Source organism: Xenopus laevis, chromosome 6L (genome assembly GCF_017654675.1).
Source record: "Xenopus laevis strain J_2021 chromosome 6L, Xenopus_laevis_v10.1, whole genome shotgun sequence".
Classification (NCBI taxonomy): domain Eukaryota; kingdom Metazoa; phylum Chordata; class Amphibia; order Anura; family Pipidae; genus Xenopus; species Xenopus laevis.
The window spans coordinates 136,830,256-136,855,157 of NC_054381.1; the positions used below are offsets into that span (position 1 = coordinate 136,830,256).

General features: G+C 41.3%; 1 protein-coding gene across 1 annotated transcript in view; it reads right to left on the reverse strand.

The window, feature by feature from the left end:
• runx1t1.L (RUNX1 translocation partner 1 L homeolog) overlaps positions 1 to 14,096 on the reverse strand; it is a gene marked incomplete at its 3' end in the record, with an annotated part of 110,218 nt that extends 96,122 nt beyond the window's left edge. The window contains 1 exon segment of the mRNA NM_001095596.1: positions 13,667 to 14,096. Coding sequence (NP_001089065.1) covers positions 13,667 to 13,694 — 28 coding nt within the window. The 5' untranslated portion in view covers positions 13,695 to 14,096.
• Positions 14,097 to 24,902: the final 10,806 nt, after the last annotated feature.

The window sequence follows — 24,902 nt, forward strand, 5'->3', positions numbered from 1 at the left end:
GCCCACTGAAAGTCTATGGGCGTCGAACCACCATACAAGTCTATGGGCTTCATTTTTTCGGCGAGACAAGGCAAAAAATTCCCCCATCCCTACTCTGTAAGGCTACAACTTTATTGCTACTTTTCTTTCTCATCTTCCTATTCAGGCCTCTCCTATTCATATTCCAGTCAGTTATTCAAATCAATGCATGGTCACTAGGGTAATATGGGTCACAGCAACCAGGTTGCTGAAATTGCAAACTGGAGAGCTGCTGAATAAAAAGCTAAATAGCATTCACAAATAATAAAAAATGAAAAACAATTACAAATTGTCTCAGAATATCACTCTCTAGAGTCTACAGCCTACTAAAAGTTAACTCAAAGGTTAACAACCTCTTTAACCAACCTGATATAGCTTGCAGACCTAAAAATGGTGAGGCTTAAATGGATGTAGACTGGGCAGAGGGAATTTTGGTAGCTGGCGTAGTTGGGGTGGAACATGGTCCTGATTGATTCTATCCCAATTTTAATTTTTAAACGTCCTTCTGCATTCTATAGTCCTTCATGACTAGCTGAGAATATATAATCAAGTGAGTTCTGCACAGATCAAGGCACTGGCCTTTCATCATAAAATACTTCAATCATTGGCACAGTTATGCACCTCTGTGAAGGACTGAGACTGGAAAGGCATAGTTGCTCCAACAGAAATTGATCACAAAAAAAATCCAATAATCACATGATCACAATAAATCCAATTTTAGTGTTGAACTTGCCAAGATAGGTTCTGTATAATTGTCTGGTTCCCCATCAGCACAGGTGACAGTCAATGAGCCACCTGAAAAAGCCAACTGCCATGTTTCCATTCCTTTAATTGCCTGAAAGCCCTGATCCAACATTTTCAGGAATCACCATAGCAGGCAATGGGTGGAAATCCAGCACCTACCTATGGGTTCCAGAGACCGCTATGCACAAAATCATCACAAATTATAGCACATCAGCTTGTTGGCCCACTGCATGGAAAGAGTTGGACAGCTCTGACTTATAAGATGCAAGTGCTGATTTATGAACATATGTAGATTAAACAAGTAGACCTACTAACAGAAACCACCAAGCAGTGGTTATGAGCAGTCTACTTAAAGAAGGCTTAACATGGCTTAAGTGCTTAAAGGTACAGTACAGTGTGTGCATTACAAAGGACTCCAGGTCAGATCTTCAATGGAATGAAAAGACAAAGAGGATCACAGCTCCATTGTTTGTGCATCCCTGTAGGCTGAAGGCTCCAATAAGCCTGGCTGGGAAGGCATCAGCTTCACATCACCAGTTACTATAACAGAAATGTTTACTAAATACTCATGCCTTTGTGTGTCTTTTATCTAATGAGTCCAGCACCTCCAGCCTCCTTTGGCTTCCATCCTAAATGTAATTAGTGTTTCCCACTGATAAGAACTTTTAATTGCCACAAAGTTGCAATTTCCTGGTACATCTGCTTTTTTTTTTATTTTATTTTTTTAATTCTCACCTCCTAAAATAGTCCAATGACCTAAGGGCTTTTCCTACTGTGGAACCTGAGACCGGGAGCCACAGCTGGTAAATGGTGTGTTTGATAATACAGTAGTAGCAAGTGTCGTATCATTCCTATTCAGCTCAGTCAGACGCTGTCATTTCCCATCCAGAATAAAATGGCTTGTGCGCACCAGGGTTTTGATCCATTACCGCTATCAGCAGACTCAGCACAAACTGGGAGAGTCCGAGACTCTTTCAGCAGCAGATGGACGGCACTGCATGCAAAGCACAACATGGCATATAAAGTATATTATAGACCTTCACAACATAGAACTTATCTTTCACTTTAACCTCAGGAGCCCCCAAGCATACAGATAATAATCATGTGTAATACAAGTATCCGGAAACCCGTTATCCAGAAAGCTCCAAATTACGGAATGGCCGTCTGCCATAGATTCCATTTTACCCAAAAATCCAAATTTTTAAAAAAGAATTACCTTTTGCTCTGTAATAATAAAACAGTAGCTTGAACTTAATCTAAACTAAGATATAATTAATCCTTATTGGAAGCAAAACCAGCCTATTGGGTTTATTTAATGTTTGCATGATTTTCTAGTAGACTTAAGGTATGAAGATCTAAATTACGAAAAGATCCATTATCCGGAAAACCCCAGGTCCCGAGCATTCTGTATAACAGGTCCAATACCTGTACAGACCATTACAATGCAGCAATGACTCTTGTTTACACCACTGCTGCACAGAGAATTAAAGGTGTTGTTCACCTTTAAATGAACTTTTAGTATGTTGTAAAGAATGGCATTCGGAGACAATTTGCAATTAGCAAACCTATTTTTTAAAATTTAATTTTGAAATCTGACATGGATCTAGACATATTGTCAGTTTCCCAGTTGCCCCAAGTCATGTGACTTGTGCTCTGATAAACTTTAGTCACTCTTTACTGCTGTACTGCAAATTGGAGTTATATCACCCCCTCCCTTTCCCCCAACCCCCAGCAGTCTAACAACAGAACAATAGGAAGGTAACCAGATTGCAGCTCCCCAACAGCTGCCTGGTAGATCCAAGAACAGCACACAATAGAAAAATCCAGGTCCTCCTGCGACACATTCAGTTACATTAAGTAGCAACAGCCTGCCCGAAAGCAGTTCCATCCTAAAGTACTGGCTCTTTCTGAAAGCACATGAGCAGGCAAAATGACCTCAGATGGCACCTACACACCAATATTACAACTAAAAAAATACACTTGCTGGTTCAGGAATTAAATTTTATATTGTAGAGTGAATTATTTGCAGTGTAAATTAGAAATAAAAAACGACAGTAAAAAACATGACAGAATCCCTTTAAACACATTTGCCAGTATAACCATTTCAGGAAGAGAATCCACAACCTCCCAGCTTTCACTGTAATAAACCCTATTCAACACCTTGAGATGAACCTCCCTAATTTCAAGGGATGCCCTAAGGATCTACAGGGGGGAGAGATGTCTCCACGAATTGCAAAGAATGACTATGAAATGCAGTTACTCTTTCCATCAAATTATTCTGCTTAGAGTTAAATGTTCCTTTAAAGCCATTGTGAAGCCTTCCAGTTTAATTGCACCCTTACTCCATCAAGCATAAGTTGCGCTGACCCAAAAATCCACATTAGGCCATGAAATGTACGGGACAAAAAAATGCGTGTGTGCCTGTGCGTTTTTTTTTTTTCTTTACCGCTTGCATTAACAGAAGATTACAGAGGCTTTCAAATTACAGGGTGTTATTTTTAGTGGTGGAAGCTCCATATTCATATTGGAGCAGATGTAGCCATTTAACAAAACAGCTCCTTGAATTCTGAGCAAAATTGAAAACAGGGAAACTGATTGCTTTTTCCACCATCTATCTCCCTTTTTTTTCTCTCTCTCTCTTCTGAATTGACATGTTTGGCCTCCTGGAAACATTCACATGGCTTTCACCACATCGCTCGCTCATCTAGGAGAAACCCAACATTTTGCAAAGAAATTGACTGAATGAGGTTTCTGCCATCCTGTACTTACTTTGCATTAAATATCCTCGTTTTTCTGCCATCCCAGCCTGGAAGCTGTGGAGAGAGGGAAAGCAAAAATTCACCTCAAATGCCTTATTTGCACCACAGGCTTTTTTATATGGTTAATATGCTCAGACTAGTTATACAAATTTATGCCCCATGCATCTTTATGACAGCTGGCTGTGTTTGTCCACACTGTGTAATTAGGCTCAGAAGGTCAGATAAGGATGGATCAGCAATGCCACCCATGTTCACAGATTTATTCTTCATGACTAGTCTGACCATTATTACATATAATGTATCTTTAAAGCATGATTGCCCCAATTATGTACAAAAAAAACACTGTGTTGTTTCCCGATACATAGGAAATTGACTATAGGTACATATTCAGTTCAATGGTTTTGCCTTCTCTGCATATCTTGACCTTTCTTATCACTCCAGGTCTTTTTAAATCTATTTAAGGCTTCTCTAGTTACAGTAAGGTAAATGTAATCTGGAGTCTTTCAGATAAAGGAATATTGATTTTGGCAACTGTCGTTGTGAGAACTGCCCAAATTCTGATTGTATATCTGCAATATGATACAGCCTGGAGACAAAGCCCATCAGAGTGGCCGTATTTTACAAAGACAATTCTAGTACCTGCTATCCCACAGCCAAAGTCCCACTGTTACTATAGGCACCATCTCTCCATACTATACCTGTTATCCCACAGTCACAGTCCCTTCCCAGAGACTATTATCCCACTGTTACTATAGGCAACATGTCTCTCTACTATACCTGCTATCCCACAGTCACACTCCCTTCCCAGAGACTATTATCCCACTGTTACTATAGGCAACATGTCTCCCTACTATACCTGCTATCCCACAGTCACACTCCCTTCCCAGAGACTATTATACCACTGTTACTATAGACACCATCTCTCCCTACTATACCTGCTATCCCACAGTCACACTCCCTTCCCAGAGACTATTATCCCACTGTTACTATAGGCACCATCTCTCCCTACTATACCTGCTATCCCACAGTCACACTCCCTTCCCAGAGACTATTATCCCACTGTTACTATAGGCACCATCTCTCCCTACTATACCTGCTATCCCACAGTCACACTCCCTTCCCAGAGACTATTATCCCACTGTTACTATAGGCACCATCTCTCCCTACTATACCTGCTATCCCACAGTCACACTCCCTTCCCAGAGACTATTATCCCACTGTTAATATAGACACCATCTCTCCCTACTATACCTGCTATCCCACAGTCACACTCCCTTCCCAGAGACTATTATCCCACCGTTACTATAAGCACCATCTCTCCCTACTATACCTGCTATCCCACAGTCACACTCCCTTCCCAGAGACTATTATCCACTGTTACTATAGGCACCATCTCTCCCTACTATACCTGCTATCCCACAGTCATACTCCCTTCCCAGAGACTATTATCCACTGTTACTATAGACACCATCTCTCCCTACTATACCTGCTATCCCACAGTCACACTCCCTTCCCAGAGACTATTATCCACTGTTACTATAGACACCATCTCTCCCTACTATACCTGCTATCTCACAGTCACACTCACTTCCCAGAGACTATTATCCCACTGTTACTATAGACACCATCTCTCCCTACTATACCTGCTATCTCACAGTCACACTCCCTTCCCAGAGACTATTATCCCACTGTTACTATAGGCACCATCTCTACTATACCTGCTATCCCACAGTCACACTCCCTTCCCAGAGACTATTATCCCACTGTTACTATAGGCACCATCTCTCCCTACTATACCTGCTATCCCACAGTCACACTCCCTTCCCAGAGACTATAATTCCACTGTTACTATAGGCACCATCTCTCCCTACTATACCTGCTATCCCACAGTCACACTCCCTTCCCAGAGACTATAATTCCACTGTTACTATAGGCACCATCTCTCCCTACTATACTTCATACAATTTATCCAAACTAAGTATAATTATTCCCCTCTGCTACTGCCCAGCATGTCCCCAAAAATAACGGAGGCTACCCTAATGTCTGACAGAGCTCTGAATATGACATGCATGCATTAATATTTGTCAATGTAGGCAGGGAATTTCACTAAAACCAGCACAGTGTTAAAACATGTATATGTTCAGTTGCAGTTGGAAGAATAATAGAGTTGTGTTGAGATTGCCCTCACATTGAATGACAGGCACGGCCAAAATGCAGAGATGCCACATCTTAGCTTTCATTTACCCCCTGACCCTGCTCCGGTTATTAGACATCCTTTAGCTTTGCAGCATAATCGCTCTGGATCAGCCGGTTGTGCCGATTCGCGCTACAAACATAAAACCTTGCGCTGTACTGGCGCTCAGGGTTAAACTCTAGACGGGCAGTAAAGTCTCATGATGGGCACCAGCCAATCCGAACGCTCTCGCGTTGCAGTTCATCATTTGGGAGAGCGAATGGGCAGCAGATCGATTGGCAGATAAATAAATGATGGCAAGAAGGAAGCGAAATCTTCTATCAATCAGAAGTGGCCGCGCACTGTGACTCATTTACTACTTAGCGCAGGTAGAGAACGTTCTGCTGGATCATTTCTCTTAAGTTAACTGATTCTCAGCCAGAATAGCATTACCTCTGTTTCCCTTTATCCCCAATCATATTATAATTTATGGCAGTGGGTTTTTGTTGAGCAGAGATATGATACTGCCTGAGCCACAGCTTTTATGTCTGTGTCGCTGACACTTGCGCATGCGTACTACACCCCAACAGCATTGGCATACTCACACAGACACACTTATTAAAAGGCATATAATAGGGTCATAATCTCTTCGAAGCAGTCTCTTATCTATTTCCTCTCCAAATTGAAATTTAAATGACTTTCCCAGTAAATAACAAGTTACATCTCTTCATTTTTTAGGGATTATCGATTGGCACTGAGCAAAGGGAGAGAGAGGGACCTTGAAAGGGAATTCTGTATCGAAAGGGAAATTTTATTCCTGTTTAAAGAGGTTGCTAACCTTCAAATTAACTTTTAGTATGACGTAGAGAGTGATATTCTGAGACAACTTGCAATTGGTTTTCATTTTTTATTATTTGTGGTTTTTTGAATTATTTAGCTTTTTATTCAGCAGCTCTCCAGTTTTCAATTTCAGCAATCGGGTTGCTAAGGTCCAAATTCCCCTAGCAACCATGCACTGATTTGAATAAGAGACTGGAATATGAATAGGAGAGGACCTGAACAGAAAGCTGAGTAATAAAAAGTAGCAATAACTAAATGTGTAGCTTTACAGAGCATTGGTTTTTAGATGGGGTCAATGACCCCCATTTGAAAGCTGAGAAGAATCCAAAGACAAAGGTTAATAACTAAAAAAACGATAAAAATTGAAAAGCGGCTTACTATTGGCCATTCTATAACATACCAAAATTTAATTTAAAGGTGAACCACCCCCTTTAATGCACTAAAAATGTTAGTGATAGTGTATGAGGCTGAATTCCAAGCAGCTGGAAGCAGGAAAGTGGGAATAGAAATGTGGCTGGGGGCAGCCTGTAGTATCGTAATTGCAGTTTAAATCTGAATCTTTAACCCTTTGCAGCCGGTGTTAATCATCTCAGCGCAACACAGCTGCGCAGCAAATGTCATTTAGGGAACAAGGCTGACTGCATCCAATTGCACAGCACTTTAATGTAATGCAGGGGTGTAGCCAGGCTGCACAGAATGGGGGCCCACAAGGTGGTCCTTATAAAGAGCTGGAGGTGGGTTATTTGCGGATACTAATTATACATTAATTATCCAGTTAATTACAGCAGTATATTTATAATACTGAGATTAGCCCAGGCAGCAAGTGGAGAACAAGGGGGTGCCTCCAGATGTTGATGTACTAGGTGGGATTCTGGGAGATGTAGTTGAACAACACCTGGAGGGCGGCCAGTTGCTCGTCCCTTGGCACAGTAACTAAAACAACCCCATAAATATGAAAATAAATCCTCTTTATAGCTTGTCAGAAAGCAGATGCCCAGGAATATGTAGCGCCTTGGTGTTTAATTAGGATTATTAATTATTCAGGCTAATTATTGACAGTGATGTTGCTTTGCATTAAATATACAGGGGGTAATGGATTAGTCTCTCTGCGCACAGCCTGGCCCATCAAATAAACACCGGCTCATTCCTTCCATTTATGTCATTTGTATTTCTCTCAATCCCAGCGTTTTACTGCCCGGCCCCCGGGCCCCCCGGTATATATCATGCGCCTTGCACTTCTGTGTTACAGAAACAGGAGAAAAGCAAGACATATGGCAATAGTTAGATAAGCAGATAGTAGATTTGTATATATACAAAGGAAGATAAATAGACAGGTGATATATAGATGAATTGCTAGATCAAATATATTATAAAGGATAACGCTAGATGTATAGATAGATTATAGAGAGAGAGAGATAGAGAGAGAGAGAGAGAGAGAGAGAGAGAATGAGATGATTACAGAGAAAATGATAGATAGAGCTAGATAGATAGATAGATAGATAGATAGATAGATAGATAGATAGATAGATAGATAGATAGATAGTGACAGAGAGAGATAGATGATAGATAGAGAGATAAAGAAGAAGAATGAGATGATTACAGAGAAGATGATAGATAGAGCTAGATAGATAGATAGAGAGAGAGAGAGAGAGAGAGAGAGAGAGAGAGAGAGAGAGAAGAATAAGATGACGATAGAGAAGATGATGATGATGATGAAGATAGACATATAGATAGATAGATAGATAGATAGATAGATAGATAGATAGATAGATAGATAGATAGATAGATGATAGATAGACAGACAGACAGACAGATGATAGATAGATAGATAGATAGATAGATAGATAGATAGATAGATAGATAGATAGATAGATAGATAGATAGATAGATAGATAGATAGATAGATAGAAGAATAAGATGATAGATAAGAAAAGAGAGAGAATAGAGGGTTAGAAAAGAAAGATACATCTAGAAAGAAAAGACATTTCACGACATACTGGATATACTGGAGTTTATATAAAGATATATATTGGTTGTTCTATCAATTGAATAAAGAACATATACAACATTCAGTATTATATACAACTCATGGCGTTAGCACTAAATATATATATATATCTATATCCATTATGACATATATCTATACAGATTTTTCCACGTTGGGTATATAGATGATGATTGTGTGTGTCTAAGTGTGTAATTGTATGCACACACATTCACAGATGACTTGACAAGAAAGTAGCAAACACGAGACAGACAGGCTGGCAATGTAACAATGATAAGCAGCTCATGGATAGACTGGCAGTGCCAGGGAGCAGGTGACTGTGAACACTTTGGCAGAGGATTAGCAAAAGTCGTCTTTTTTATGCAGGAGAAATAAAAATGCATCTGCCAAATGGGCTGATTGGAAGTAATAATGTGGGTGAGTCTGGGAGATAAAGTACAAATGATCAAAGCGCTGGAGGGGACGGGTGGGGGTCTGCCAGTGCCAGGAGAGCGGGGGAAATGGTCTTGTTCTATAAAGCGCTAATTATGTTCCACGGACAAGCCTCCGCGCTAGATCCGCACTTGCTTAGATTCCTGGGCTTTAAAAAAACGCGATCAACTTATCGCTCCCAGAGGCTGTTATTACATACATGCACCATATATATACAAGCACCCAGTATCCACAAGGACGCACACACCTCTCATCATTTATGGCTATTGTGCTCACCCACAATATTCACCATGCGCAATTCATGGCTTGACTTATGTACAGACAATACAGAGCATGGAGGGGACCCGCACAGGCAAGGCAGTAGTTAGATAAATCTACATGTGCAGGTGTCCGTATCCTTGTAGCCATTTATTCACATCTTGTGGTGCAGCAACTACAGCATAATGATCTGAAGTAGCCACTGACCAGGAATTTACATGCCAGCTCCCAGTTATTCTTATGCGGTGGTGTTGGAATGCTCTCTACAGTCTCCTAATGCGTATTGGGAAATGATCTAAGGTACCCAATGAAGAGGAATGCACTTCCAGAACCCAGTTATTCTTATGCAGAGGTGCTGAAATGCTCTGCAGTTACTGAGATGCCTATAGAGAAATGATCTCAGGTACCCACTGGCCAGGAATTCAGATGCCAGGTCCCAGGTATTCATATACAGTGGCGCTGGAAAGCTGTGCAGTAAGTATGTCATTTATTGCATATGGGGTATGGTGTAATATTATACACGACTAGTATCAGTGCAATCCCTGGTGCAGTAGAGTGTTACAGCAGTGCACAATTTTACCCCTGTGGGGGGACAGTCATTTTGCCCCGGGCACTCAGCATTAACTGACTTCCAGTCTGGAGTTTTGTCCATCCAAATCCAATAAATTACATCCCCCCTCCCCTCTTGCCCCAGGGGCCAGTCACTAGTGTACCGGACCGTGATCTAATGTGAGAATTCCAGCATATGACCATCACCCAGTGTCAGCTCTGCATTTCTAATTCTTATCCTAATTATACTCATAATTACTACAAACAGATGTCTCAGGATATTCTGGCGACCTTTTTTCTCTCTGCGCGAACATTCTCAGCGTCAGACTTTTTCGCAGTCTTCCCTGTAAACTGCAACTCCCTCTTCCACAACCAGACCGCTTTCCTTCTCATGCCCAAGAACTCTACGATGTGTTTGCCCCTTGTATTCACTTCAAATGCAGCACATATCATTTATATACCAGGATATAATGTTAATAAATATTAATATAACGTTCAACATAATCATGAGCAGTATAGATTCACTGAGAATATGTATATACAAATAAATTCAGGGTTTAGCTGACTGCCTGTATAAAATAAAACGAGATTTATTCACAACCATCAAAGCCCTCACTAGCTAGTAGTCCAAATCTGTGGCCTCTCCCGTCCTCTCCTAATTGTGCTTATTTGTAAGTGATAAATGGAAAGAGCTTAATCTGCATGTTTCTCTAGCAAGTCTGTACAGTACTGGAGATGGACAGGTGAAAGCAGGTTAAAGACCATCTCCAGTACTGTACAGTCCTGCTAGACAGAGAGACATCCAGATTAGGCTCTTTCCATTTATCAATTACAATTACGCACATTCATTTCAGTGCGTAAAGGTGAGAACCGTCAACCTGCTGCTTCCCCAGATTTCAACAAACTGAAAAAATAAACATCATTATTATTTTTGCAAATATATATATATTTAATATCAACATATCCAACTGAATTTTTATATTTGTTCTTGTCAACATATTTCTTATTAATGAACGTTGGTGATGATGACCAGCAAAATATGAGAGAGACAATCAGTATTTAAATAACCGAGACAAATTCAATGATACAATGTTAAATAAATCCTTAAATATTTCATGTCATTGATACAGAGTATATCACAAAGGCAGCCACAAAAAAAAAAAGGCCAGGAGATTGCTAACAAGATCTCAATCTCTATCTATAGGTGACAAATACATATTTAGCAAAAATAAATCATGAAACACTTTGCCCAAACATTTGGCCCGCAAGCAGTTAAAGTAAGCGTGAGAAACCAGGGAAGAAATAAGAGCACCTCTATATCTTGGCAGATAAGGGCCCTGAGATCCAGCATATGACAAGTTCCCACAGAACAATGGCAAAGCCCTTTAATTTCAATTAAAATTTGAAGCTTTTTTTTTTTTTTTTTTTAACATGCCTCTTTTTTCAATTACCCCAATGCTTCCATGTGGATGTGGCAAGTGTTTTTCCAAGATAAAGTCCACAATGGTGACTGTCCATTTTCGGTTTGCAGATATTTGCACAATGGGTGTCAGCTGGTCAGGGTGAACCTGGAGGATAAAGGTGTCTCTCTCTCTCAGTGAAGATCCTTGTGTGTCTGACAGCTAAACTGTCACTAGGAACCATCTATTATTGGGTAACAGAGCCCAATCTCCTAGACTAGATCTAATGCCCAGTGGGACTGCAGGTGGAGCAGTTTCTTCAGACATGAAATGATATTTATTCTTAATTACTTTCCAACTCTGTAATTCCTCCCTACAAAACCCCAACACAGTTCAGTCCACAGCCTTGGAATAAATTTAATAGTTATAAACACTAAAGAGTTGTTAAGCATTTGGCAGCACCAGGCTCCCTTTTCTCTCTGCAGCAAGGGCCCTGCTCATGTATGTTTAAAGAACCTCTTATTTGACCATCACTAAGAAATAATTGCTGCCTTGAGCCTACAGCTTACAGAATAGGCACTCCCCTCTGGCATTGATTCATTTCTCTTGCACATTTCTTTTTCCTTCTTTAATATTTTTAAGTGCTTAAAGAACTGGGGCAAGAGGCAGAGTGTATTGATCAAGGCATTGCATTAACTTATCTGAAGCATTCATCACAATGTGCTGTATATCTGGTCACACATATCTGGCATTAGTAAACTGACCCCCTGCTGCAGCAGCCAAATATAGACACATGGCACCAGCTGGGACCCAGCAAGGTAACTAAGCAAAATAAGCAAATGCATGTTTTGGGAACTGAAGTGATTATTATTAGCCCAGGCATGATGAAGATGATGATAATAATATCAATATTATTAGTAGTAGTAGTAGTAGTAGCAGCAATATTATTATTATTAGTTTTAATAATAGTATTAATATTGCTGTTATCATTATTATTGTTGTTATTATTATTAGTAGTAGTAGTAGCAGTAATATTATTATTAGCATTAATAATAGTATTAATATTGCTATTATTATTAATGTTATTATTATTAGTAGCAGCAGTAATAGTAGCAGTAGTATTATTATTCTGTGTTTCATTATATGTGTGTATATATCTATATATTGATTTATTTATTTTCCTTCTAGGTATTGTAATATGGATACTGAGGGAGCTGGAGGAAACTGTTCGGTCAGGCTGTGCTTCCTAAGGAAATCTGCTTTCCCAGCAAGGAAACTGTGTGTGTGTCGCTGGGCGACTCAGCAGGAAGCACATTATCAGCCACCCAGACTAGTCTCCTGCTTATCTCTGGCAAAGCTCAGATCTGTTAGAAAACAAGAGCAGATGCCCTGCCATTTCTATGATAGGATTAGAGGCTCCAAAAATCGAAACAAAAATGTTTTTTTTTTACTCCTCTTCCCCTGCCACCCCAAGGCAAGACTTAGAGCCCCCTCCATCCTCCACCCAAAGAACAGCTTGTTTAGATAGAGGAGAAATAAACACATATCTGGCACACTTTGGGCTCCAGTCCCATGTCACATTGTTAAATAAACACAAAATAAACATTTTCTCAGCTCATGAGTCAATAAAGTAACAAGAGCCCCAGGTTGGGCATTTCCAATTGTTTGAATTTATTTCACATTGTTTCTTTTCTTTAAACATTAGGATCCATTTGTAAAAAAAAAAAAAATGTCTAGTTTTTAGCTCTTTGTGTGCCCCCTACAAATCCCTGTAAAGACTAAATAGTAGTTGGGGCAGAAATACAGACGAGATAAAACGAATGGAGCGAAGTCGCTGCTCATTGGGAAGTATTTCATAGCGATTAAATGGAATTTGTGCAGCGATTATTTGCACCAACGTTCTGGACCAATAGTGCACAGATGCACCGCTGCTCCTGACTACCAGTTTGGGACTGACTAGATGCCCTGGGGTTCATTCTGGCATATGGGGCATCATCTTTCAACAATACAATAATAAGTCCTATATTTCTTACTATCACACAACCACTGTAGTACAAGCAGGGACCACAGGAGCTCGCAATCTATTGCCTGCAGACGACTCTACACATAAAACACAGATACACGGATATTTAGATCTCTCTCTCCCCAGAGTTCAGCGGCTTTAAACGTTGCCTATTTATTAAAATATGAATCCGACCTACATTAGTTAATGGGTTACAATGTCGCAAGCGCAAATTCAGCCACTGCGACAATTTGATAATTTTCTTGCATCTGAAACACTTCTCATGTTTTTCAAGCCCTGGTACAGCAAAGTGGGATGGACATGGATTAGCTCAGACAACTCAAAATCCAAATTTCAAAGTGGGGTTCCAAATTCGCGGTCCTCCAGCTGCCGGCTCCCCCACAGCATCAACCCCCCAAATCTTCCAGCAGCTGGAGGAGCGGTGCTTGGAACATGACCTGAGCAAGGGAGCAACAAGCTACTTACACTGGAAGGTGCTTGAGATTCCCACCATTCGCCACAGCCTTGGAGCTGCACAATATACAAAGTTCCTGTCCTGGGAGCAGCGACTCTGCAGCAAGAAGACGCAGGGAGGAGAAGTAGGAGGGCAAGTTTGGAGGAAAAAAACAACAAATTCCCAAAGTGCTTGGAGCAGAAGAGGAGGAATGCAGCAGGGAAGTCCAGAGAAGTCCAAACTAAGTGAGAAAGTCCAGCTGCCCAGAGAGTCGGAGGGGGAAGCAGAGAATAAAGCCAGGCAGTCTCCAAGCTGTAACAGTGGCAGCAGCAGCCTGACAGGACCCTGGTGTTGCAGACAGGAGCAGGCTGGGTGTTGGGAGGGGGGTCGGCAGTTATGGCTGCTGGTGGTCTAATGCAGAGAGGCGACACATCGCTTTGAAGCAGAGTGTGCGGCTGTCAGGGAGGGAGCCTGATGCGATCTGTGCTGATTCCACCATAAGGCTGCGATCTGGTCGCGTCTCCTCCTCCTCCTGCTGCTGCTTTTCCCCTCCCCTCTCTCTTCTTCTGTTTATTTCTCTTTCCCCGGCTGCTGCAGTCGCTTTCAGTCTCAGCTCACTGGCAGCACAGACAGGCCGACTCACATGCCCAGGTGCAGCGGGGAGGGAGGGGTCGCCGGCAGCGGCGGTGGGAGGTGATGGAGGTATCAGACATCTGTGTCGTGTGCTGCTGCTGGAAGGGGTCAGCGGGGTCAAGTCCTGGGAACAATGAGAGGCTATCGGGCACTTTGTCTGCTCCTTTCTCCTCTCACTTATTTTGGTGCCGCTGCCTCTCCCCAACCGCCTGCCCTGCAGTAACCCAAGAGCTGCAGCACTTTCCCCGCCATCTGCTCTCACAGCCCCGGTGCTGCTCTGCCTCCAGCCTCCCTCTCTAATCCCCTTCTGTCACATGCTTTCTTTAGTGGGTTTGTTTTTCCATTAGATAATGGCCACAGAGGAGGAACAAAGATCTCCCCTTTCCCTGCCACCTAAGGCTTTACCTACTCATTGCATGTGTGCCAGCTGTCACTGCTTCCTATGCACCCAACATGACTTCCAGTGTCTATCTCTGAATATTCACTTGTATTCTATGAATAAATTGAAGCTAAAATGGCTAGCACCCCATCTTTAGGTCTGTATCTCTTACCCAAGCTTACAATATATATACAGCACAGCTGACAGGTCTAATTTTCAAGCAATTTTGAAGCCACTTCAAAAGTAGCCCAAAAATAGCACAATATGAAACAAAACGTCTAAAAATAATGGAATATATATAAAAAAAAAAATTGCCTTTTTCAAATTGTCACTGTTTCACAAATTTTACCATGAAGCAAAATGAGACAGATTTGCCCGTAATCAGGGGTGTAACTACAGAGGGGGACGCAGGAGGTATAGGGGCCCCATAAGGCCCTAAGGGTCAGGCCACACGAGCGGATTCAGAGAGATTAGTCGCCCCACGAATCTGCTTGTGTGGCCAGACCCTAAAAATACATACACAATTTCAATAAAAACAGGTCAACCTCTAGACATTTTGGTGGCCAGAAGAGTTTTGACCTAAAATTGTCTGAAATTGAGGAAAGTCACTGAAAAATGCAAGAATGGGATGGGAGATTGGGGTACAGAGCCCAAAATCTGGTAACTCTTGACTTCTATACAAGTCAGCTCATTTTGCATGTTGGGTATTGTAGTCTAAACTTGGCAGTTGGAAAACGGTTAAAAAACTACATTACCCAACATGCATTGGGAGACGCAGGCTCGGCACATTAGGGCAAGACAAAAGTTTGGCAGGTTTCCAAAGTACAAACCAGCCAAAGGCCCAAAAATAGCCAAAATCTGTACCTTGACTAGTTTGCACTTTCAAAACCCACCTGGGCTTTCAATTAGGCTGGAAAACCGTAAACCCGGCAACCCTTATAAACAGTAGTATAATACACTGAATGAACCAGAAATAGAAGTCCAATATCAATTATTAACTCACCGCCCTGAGCCTTCAGGGGAGCAGATTCAAACCAACAAAATGTAGAGCAGGCACTGAAAAAGGCAATCTTCCATCAGGCCGTAAAATAAGTAAAATATTTATTATGTCAAATCAGCATAGCCTTATGCATTTCGTGTTACACACACTTAGTCATAGCTTGTAGACTATGACTAAGTGTGTGTACCACGAAACGCGTAAGGCTATGCTGATTTGACATATTAAATATTTTACAGCCTGGTGGAAGATTGCCTTTTTTGAGTGCCAGTATAATACACTGATCCAGATTCATATAACATGCAGCATATGCAGTCTGCATCCAAATTGATTAATAATCAGCCCTGCGACAGTGTCTTCTATGACAAACGTAACTTCACTTTCTGCTAATGTTTTGAATTCTGAAGATCACTAAACTCAGCTCCTCGGCAGCAGCAGCAGCCCAGAGCACACTGAGCATGTGCAGGGCCACTGACACACAAAAGATGGTGTAACAAAATCCAAGATGGGGAGCTGCCGTGGACAACTTTAAAGGCCTGGATAATTAGTATTATTATAATTCAGCATTGATAATGATATTCATCTTTAAGGCTTCCAGTCTTCTTTAAGTGTTAGGGTTAAGTGTTTGGGTGTTGTGACTGCATTTATGATATGACTGACATCTTCAGTGTCTGATGGATCTGGAGAGAAACTGGGAAATAACCCAGTGGGCCATGGCCCAGCCCCGCTTCTAACTGGAAACTGTGGGAGTTCCCTCTGCTCCCTCACTGATTGCCACAAGGAGTAAAAGGTACACACTGGGGGAAGGAGGGAGTCGGTATCACACCTGGAGAAGCTGATGACTGAGGTGGGGGCCCCTGAGGAGATGTGGGGCCCTTATGGTGGCAGCCTCAGTGGGCCCAATACACCTCAGTCTGACGTTGGACAATTTACATTATTTTGGAAATGTGACAGATTGCTGCTCATGCCAATTTACACAGTCTGGTTCAGGATCCATATTCTATTTAGCTCATGTCACTAATGTGAAAGTATTACCCCTGTGATAGACACCTGCCAGCCCCCAATTGGATGACACAGGGTATAATACTATACGTCTCTATGGGGTTCCACCTTCAAGTAATTTGTATTGTAATACACATATGGGACCTGTTATCTATAATGCTTGGGACCTGGGGTTTTCCAGATAAGGGGTCTTTTCATAATTTGGATCTCTATACCTTAAGGCTAGGGCCACATGGGAAGATTCAGGGAGATTGGTCGCCTGGCGACTAATCGCGGCGTCTTTGAGGCGACCAATCTCCCTGAATGGCTTGCTGTTATCTTGCACCCGCTAGCGCTAAAGTCGTCTGCACCTATTCACACGCGGCGATACGTTTTTCAAAGTCGCTCGAAATCGCCTTGTGCAATTTCGAGCGACTTTGAAAAACGTATCGCCGCGTGTGAATAGGCGCAGGCGACTTTAGTGCTAGCGAGTGCAAGATAACAGCAAGCCATTCAGGGAGATTAGACGTGGCGATTAGTCGCCAGGCGACTAATCTCCCTGAAATCTTCCCATGTGGCCTAGCCCTAAGGGTCTGGCCACAAGGGCAGATTCGGGGAGATTAGTTGCCAGGCGACAAATCTCCTCTTCTTCACGGCGACTAATCTCCCAATCTGCCTTCCCATGCCTTCCGCCGGCTAAAATGTAAATTGCCTGGGGGCAGGCACACGGAATCGCCCGTAATTGCCTCACGAGGAAACTTTGTGCGACTTCGGAAAACTAATCTCCCCGAATCTGCCAGACCCTATGTCTTCTAAAAATAATTTAAACATTAAATAAACCCAATAGGCTGGTTTTGCCTCCAATAAGTATTTATTATGTTTTAGTTTGGATCAAATACAAGGTACAGGTATGGGATGAGGTTATCCGGAAACCTGTTATCCTGTTAACCGTCTCCCATAGACTCCATTATATTTAAAATAATTTTTAAATGATTTCTTTTTTCTCTGTAATAATAAAACAGTAGCTTGTACTTGATCCAAACTAAGATATAATTAATCCTTATTGGAAGTAAAACCAGCCTATTGGGTTTATTTAATGTTTAAATTATTTTTTAGTAGACTTAAGACATGAAGATCTAAATTACAGAAAGCCCCCTTATCTGGAAAGCCCCAGGTCCCAAGCATTCTGGATAACAGATCCTATACCTGTACTGTTTTATTATTACCGAGAAAATTTTGAATTATTTAATGGAGTCTATGGGAGACAACCTTCCCGTAATTCGGAGCTTTCTGGATAACCAGTTTCTGGATAAAGGATCCTCTACCTGTAATTGACTAGTTAACAATATATTACCCTGTGAAATGCATGTTTTAGCCTTAATTTTATAAGTATTTTTAGTTAGTTTTTATGATTGCACTTTTTGACTTTTCAACTGCAAACACCAGAGCGCTCATGCTCAATTTGTGCTCCCCTATTTTTATATATGTATGTATATATATATGTTTATATTAGAGATGCACCGAATCCAGGATTCGGTTCGGGATACGGCCTTTTTTAGCAGGATTCGGATTCGGCCGAATCCTTCTGCCCGGCCGAACCGAATCCAGACCCTAATTTGGGGTTTCAGCCGAATCCAAAATAGTGGATTCGGTGCATCCCTAGTTTATATACTGTAGGTTGGGTGCGTGGAAATGCAGTACAAATACTGATTGCATTTGGAAACATCGCATATCAAACAAAAAAAGTCAAAGAACCTGAAATTGACATACAGTACATATAGGCTGCCCCCTAACTATATCAGTTCAGTAGCAGTTGTACTAATTCAGAATTCTTCCCCTGCATGTATTTTCCCTTTCCATGTTTATCCTGATATTTCTCGAGATCTGCCTTTGTGCTACATGAATCTCCATTGCACACCATGCGATTAACCCCTTTTTTTGTTAGAGGCATCATCTGTTCCTTAGCCTTTCCCTTATGTGCACATATGAACAGAACAATGGCTAAGAATAGCACACTGAGCTCTGCCTAATACACTTCCCCTTAAAGATAACAGCATATCCATTTGGTGGGTACAAAAGAACAGCAGCCCTTTTTCCTTATCTCCAGATTGCTCTTGTTAGATCATATAAAGCACAGTGGCATCAGCCTGTCTTTAAATATATATATATATATATATATATATATATATATATATATATATATATATATATATATTTTGAGGGTCAGTGCGCGCGCTCAGATTCGGGGAGATTAGTCGCCCTGAATAAGAGGAGATTTTTCAGCGGGCAACTAATCTCCCCAAATCTGAGCGTGTGCCCTGACCCTAAATCATAATAATACTAAATCTAATTTAAAGGGGATGTAAACCCCTAGAGGAACTGAAGAGGGAAATTTGGGCCGCAGAGCCAACACACTGCTTGTTTTTGGCCTTAGGTCAACAAAAGGCCAGGGATTATGTGGTTCGGATTGGCTGCCCCACTGACAAAAAAATTTAGTTTAGTTTTAACATTTACTACCATTAGCGGTATTGTTTTGGAGAAGGGTAGGGTTATATAATATTGTTGGTTTATTTTAGACTGTGGTGGACTATAGGTGAGCTCTTTTTTCCCAGCACTGGAGGGTAGGGCCCATATTGCTAAGTAGTATGAGGCCCCATTATTTCTTGGAGGAGAACTTAAATTTATTGGAAAAAAGACACATTTGTTAGGCACCCTCCAATGATTCTGATCGCTAACGTCGGACCCCCAGGCTGACATTCTATTTACCAAGACTTTTTTAGCTGGTCTTCCCAAAGATCTTCCTGCGCTTCCCTAACAAGTGCCCCCCGGTGCTTTTGGGGCTTTGTTATCCTTTAATTGTTATAGTATTGTTAGTAAAGCTCTGGTAGGCAGCCGTTATGCTCACAGAACCTGTTTGCCTTTCAGGTTAAACTTACCAAGTTGGAATAGAAATACCAGCAAGCTGACATGAAGTGGGAATTTAAAGTATTACATAAGATATATTGTTACAGGGCAACCCTTTTGAAATAATAATAAAAAAAAAATAACAAAATGGTATAAAGGTGATACCTTTATTGGCTAACTAATATAATCAATGCAAGCTTTCAGAACATTTAGTTCCCTTTTCAAGCTGATTTCAATCAAATATAAGGAAAACTATAACTTTACCTGCAATAAGACATATTGGGCATAGTTGAATCATTCTAGACTGTGTATATATATATATATATATATATATACACTGATGCACTGTTTGGTTAACCAAGATTAGACAAGCTATGTATATACTGTAGCTGCCAACACACAATGGAATATATAGATATAACAACATCAATTTAAATTAAATAATAGTACTTTAGGGATTATCCCGGGATAAAGACATAATAAAATCTTAAAAACACCCAGACTGATAAATGGCATGTAATTCTTTGTAAGTTTGCACATTTCTTGAAGCCTGAATTCATTAGGGCAATCCATCATTTCTGTCCCTGAGAACCGTCCTTGTGAAAACTCCCCCAGAATCCTTTGGAAAAGGCACATAGGCTGCATAGTTTTAAAGACAGGAGTAATTTAAGGCTAACCCCAAGAATGGCTTGGAGATAAATGTTAGATATACACACTTCTCCTAATAAAACAAATCATACACATTCCACACATGCTTATCAACAGATAAACACTCAACCTTTTTATCTTTACAAAGGAGGGAAGAAAAGACAGAAGTCCGTTGGTGGAACCCTGCTATTTGGAAATGGCAATTACTTGGACACGTACAAGTTCTGTTTGTTACAAAATAAGTCTAAAATCAAGACCATATTGATATATCCAAAGGAGACTTAAAAAACTTTAACAATTGTGCCTTCAGTCCTAGCTTACTATTTTTCTTGCCATCTGGAAAGAGGACGTCCAGCTGGATCACAATGTGTGGGAAGAGGCAGTGGCATTTTGTGCTCCCACATCTCCAGCCTGCCCAAGAGTTCTATAGATCCTTTTGTATGTGGTTTTGGCCTACAAAAATACCAATTTCATAGATAATAAGACTTTTATATATTTTTAAAGTGTACAGTGATTGTAATTCATACCTTGGGCAAGTGCTCAACTTCTTCAAAAACTGCAATGTCACCGGTAGTTTATGACAGGACAGACAGCCACTGTCTTCCCCCATCTTTCCAGATATTAGACTTGACCTTTAACCAAGAAATTCAGTTCTGCATATGCCCAAGTCTGACCAGGCCAGGATTCCTTTGAAGATGTGAAATGATAAACACCCTGCCCAAATACCCCAGCCCAGATTGATTTTTAAAGAAGTTTAGTGCCGGTCCTGCTATTAGTCCAGGAGTCACATGTTAATCCCCATGTTCAAAAACAAATGCTTTTTTGTCACACTTAAAATATAGAATTTTGTTAATGTATAGGCAGGCTACATTTTCAAACCAAACCCTATTTGGTTCGTTCATGTTGGACAAAAGTGCATGTTTCCCATTTAATGGAACATCAAAAAAAAACTGGGATTCATGAATAAATTATATTTCTTTTTTTTCAGATGGTAATTCTCAAACTTCTATAAAGATGTTGTCATTTAAACACTCTGACAGTAATCCCCCTTCCTTGCCCTCAAAGCCCTTCAGGGCAGAGACACATGTGGAGATTCTGGGAGATTAGTCGCCCGGTGACAAATCGCCTCTTCATCGGGCGACTAATCTCCCCGAATTGCCTTCCCGCTGGCTAGAATCTAATTAATCGCCGACGAGATGGCACTGCGATTGCTTTGTTTTCCGAAGTTGCCCGAAGTTTCCTCGTGAGGCAACTTTGGGTGACTTCGGAAAATTAAGTGCTCCGAGTGCCATCCCACGGGCGATTTAGATTCTAGCCGGCGGGTGAGGCAATTCAGGGAGATAAGCCGCCCGATGAAGAGGCGATTCATCGCCAGGCGACTGAATTTCCCCAAATCTTCTCGTCTGTCTCTGCCCTTTTTAATGTCCCTGGGAACGGGGCACACCAGGTATTGCCAAATAAGGGGGGAACAGAACAAAGCAGCAAAATCCTCTAAGCTTGTCCAAATCCTGCTAAGAGATATATCATAAATCCATAAACCCCATACCAAAAATTCAGCAGCACAATTGAATAGTTTATTAAATTAGCTCCCTAAATCAAAGCAAACAAACGGTAGAATGCAAAAACCCATGTCAACGCTGTTCAACGAAAACATACTAATATGCAAATGAGAATAAGTAAGTCCCTTTGTAATGAAAAAGATAATAAATATGCAAATGGAGACAGAGCCGGTGGAACAGCAAACACACAGTGTGATGCACAGATGATGAAAAGCAAATTCTTCACAGATGTAGTAAAGCAGGGCTGAAAAGAACACTGCAAGCTCTGTGACTGAAAAAATCGAGAAAAGCAAACTCCCACAAACACGGTGTTGCGATGGCTTCCACAAATGGGACGGATATGTAGCACGTTATACACCTAAATCCTGGGTCATGTTGTTTTCAATACAACTGCAGTGGGTAAGGCATTTTTTTATTTTAAAATGTAATGAGATAGAGGGTAAAATAATGCTAATGGTACTTCAATAAACATAAGCAGATAAAACTGGAACTAGGTTCATGAAATCAAATCTAGTTTGTTCAGTTCCATAAATGGGGTAAGGGTAAGGCCACACTGGGTGTTTTGGGGAGATTTGGTCGCCTGACGATCTTTTTTTGCAGCGACCAATCTCCCCAAACGGCTTCCCTGACTCTGCGCCAGCTAAAATGAAAAAACGCTGTCGCTAATCACAAGCGGCAATTCGTTTTCCGAAGTCGCCCGAACTTTCCGGCAACTCCATGTGACTTCGGAAAACAAATCGCCGCATGTGATTAGAGCTGGCGTTTTTTCATTTTAGCCGGCGCAGAGTCGCCAGGCGACCAATTCTCTCCAAAACGCCCAGTAGGGCCTAACCCTTAAACCCTTGAATGCTAAATACTGAAAGGCCCTATGGGAAAGGTCAGAGCCAGTGGCGGAACTACCGGGGGTGCGAGCAGTCCAGGGCCGCACCCCCTCAGGGCCCCCGGCAGCTCACACGCCACTGAAATGTGGGCCGAAAATTGCTTACGGACTGGGGCGGGGGGCTCGGCTGCGTGTCCCGCCCCCCTCTAGTTACGTTACTGGTCAGAGCAGACATTGATAATGAATGGGGTAAGGGAGAGAACCAAATAAAAATAATCATCAGGTGTAAAATACATTGTTTAAACAGTAGGTTTTGGGCTTATTTCTATGGGGCCCTCCTTAGTTAGCAAATATATGAACACAAAGTGGCGTGCCCATAAAAATCTACTTTACAAACAGGGGTTATCATCGCTTCCATCAGTTCTGTTGTGCTGTTAATTTTTACTTTAGAGGACTATATAGAGCAGGGGTCACCAACAATTTTTGCTTGTGAGCCACATTCCAATGATAAAAAAAGCATAAAAAAAGTCCCAGGCCAAATAAGGGCTGTGATTGGCTATTTGATAGCCCCTATGTGGAGAGGCTCTACTTGACAGTACACCTAGTTTTTATGCAATTAAATCTTGCCTCCAAGCTTGAAATTCAAAAATAAGCATTCATATACAGGATATCACATTATTCTTCATCCAAAATCTTGCTCTAATTGATCTTCAAGATGAGCATCCTGGAGTTTCTTGGACAGAAAATGGGTAATAGCCAAATAAATCCCTAGTTGGTTTTCACTCCAAAAATATGTATGCAGCACAGTTCTAAGCTTTTAATACCCTGACGTGTTTAGTATCCAAAAATGCCTATGACTACAAGTTTTAGGCTACAAAACGCTTCAGGATATGGATGCTTTTAAACCGATGAAATAAAGACTGCGAGAGTGCTTGCAGTTTCTTCCCTATTGCACTTCGCCTATTTGGTCTTCAGGCCAAAGATATTAGCAGCCTCTGGGGGAGCTTGGGAAACGTTGGTATACAATTAGGTAATTATCTGGTAGGAAATACATAAAAAATTATAATAATTATTGTCAAAAATGTCCAACCATATTGGTGTCAAAAGTTCTTTCAAGACATAGGGCTTGTATAGATGTTCTCATACGTTACAATACTATTATCCTTTTTTTAAATCGTGCCAACCACAGACCGCCATTATACATCATTCACATTAGAAAATGATTCATCATTTCAATGGGCGGAGCCTGTTTATTGAGAACATCTGGACAGCCAGACAGAAGGCATAATCAGCACAATTGCAGAGGAAACTGGACAAGAAACAGATAAGGCGTCAGGGTAACAGAACACAAGGCAGTCCATGATCTGGAAAGATGAGAAAAAACAGAGAAGGGAAGGAACAAGCCCTGCATGTAAAAAGGTTCAAATTCAAGGCTGGTATCTGGTAATAAAGCATCCACTAATTGTATAGCAGTACGCAGAGCTTGTGCCTTTGAAGAGCACTTGTAAAACAATCTTCTATTATTATGCCTCTGTCTTTGGGACTGGGATATCGTCTTAAGTCTGGGCCACCCTGGGGGGCCCATAGTAGTGTGCAGGGAGCAGAAGAAAAGAGAGCTACATTTTGAGCAAACACATCTATTGCTATTCTTGAAACTCTACTCCATTGGCTTATACTATTTTTATAAAACATTTAGGGTAAGTCCACACTGGGCGTTTTGGGGAGATTTGGTCGTCTGGAGACTAATCGCCTCGTTTTTGCAGCGACCAATCTCCCCAAAGCCGGGCGACTTCGGAAAACGAATTGCCGCATGTGATTAGCACCGGCGTTTTTTCATTTTAGCCGGGGCAGAGTCAGGGAAGACGTTTGGGGAGATTGGTCGCAGCAAAAACGAGGCGATTAGTCACCAGGCGACCAAATCTCCCCAAAACGCCCAGTGTGGACTTACCCTTATACAGGTATGAATCTGTTATCCAGAAACCCATTATCCAGAAAGTGACAAATTACAGAAAGGCCATCTCCCATAGATTCCATTTTATCCAAATAATCAAAAAATGTAAAAAAATAAAACAGTTCCTTGTATTGATCCAAACTAAGATATAATGACTCCTTTTTGGAGGCAGAACCAGTCTATTGGGTTTACTTACACAATATTTACATAGTAGACCTAAGGTACGATGATCCAAATTATGGAAAGAACTGTTTTGCAGAAAACCCAGGTCCCATACCTGTATGAGGTTCTGGGACTGAATCTTGGACCACAAAGACGGGGCTTGTGGAGGGTGAGAAAAAGTCTGCTCTGGCTCTGAAAGGGCCCTTAGAATAATAAAAAATGGACAATTACTGG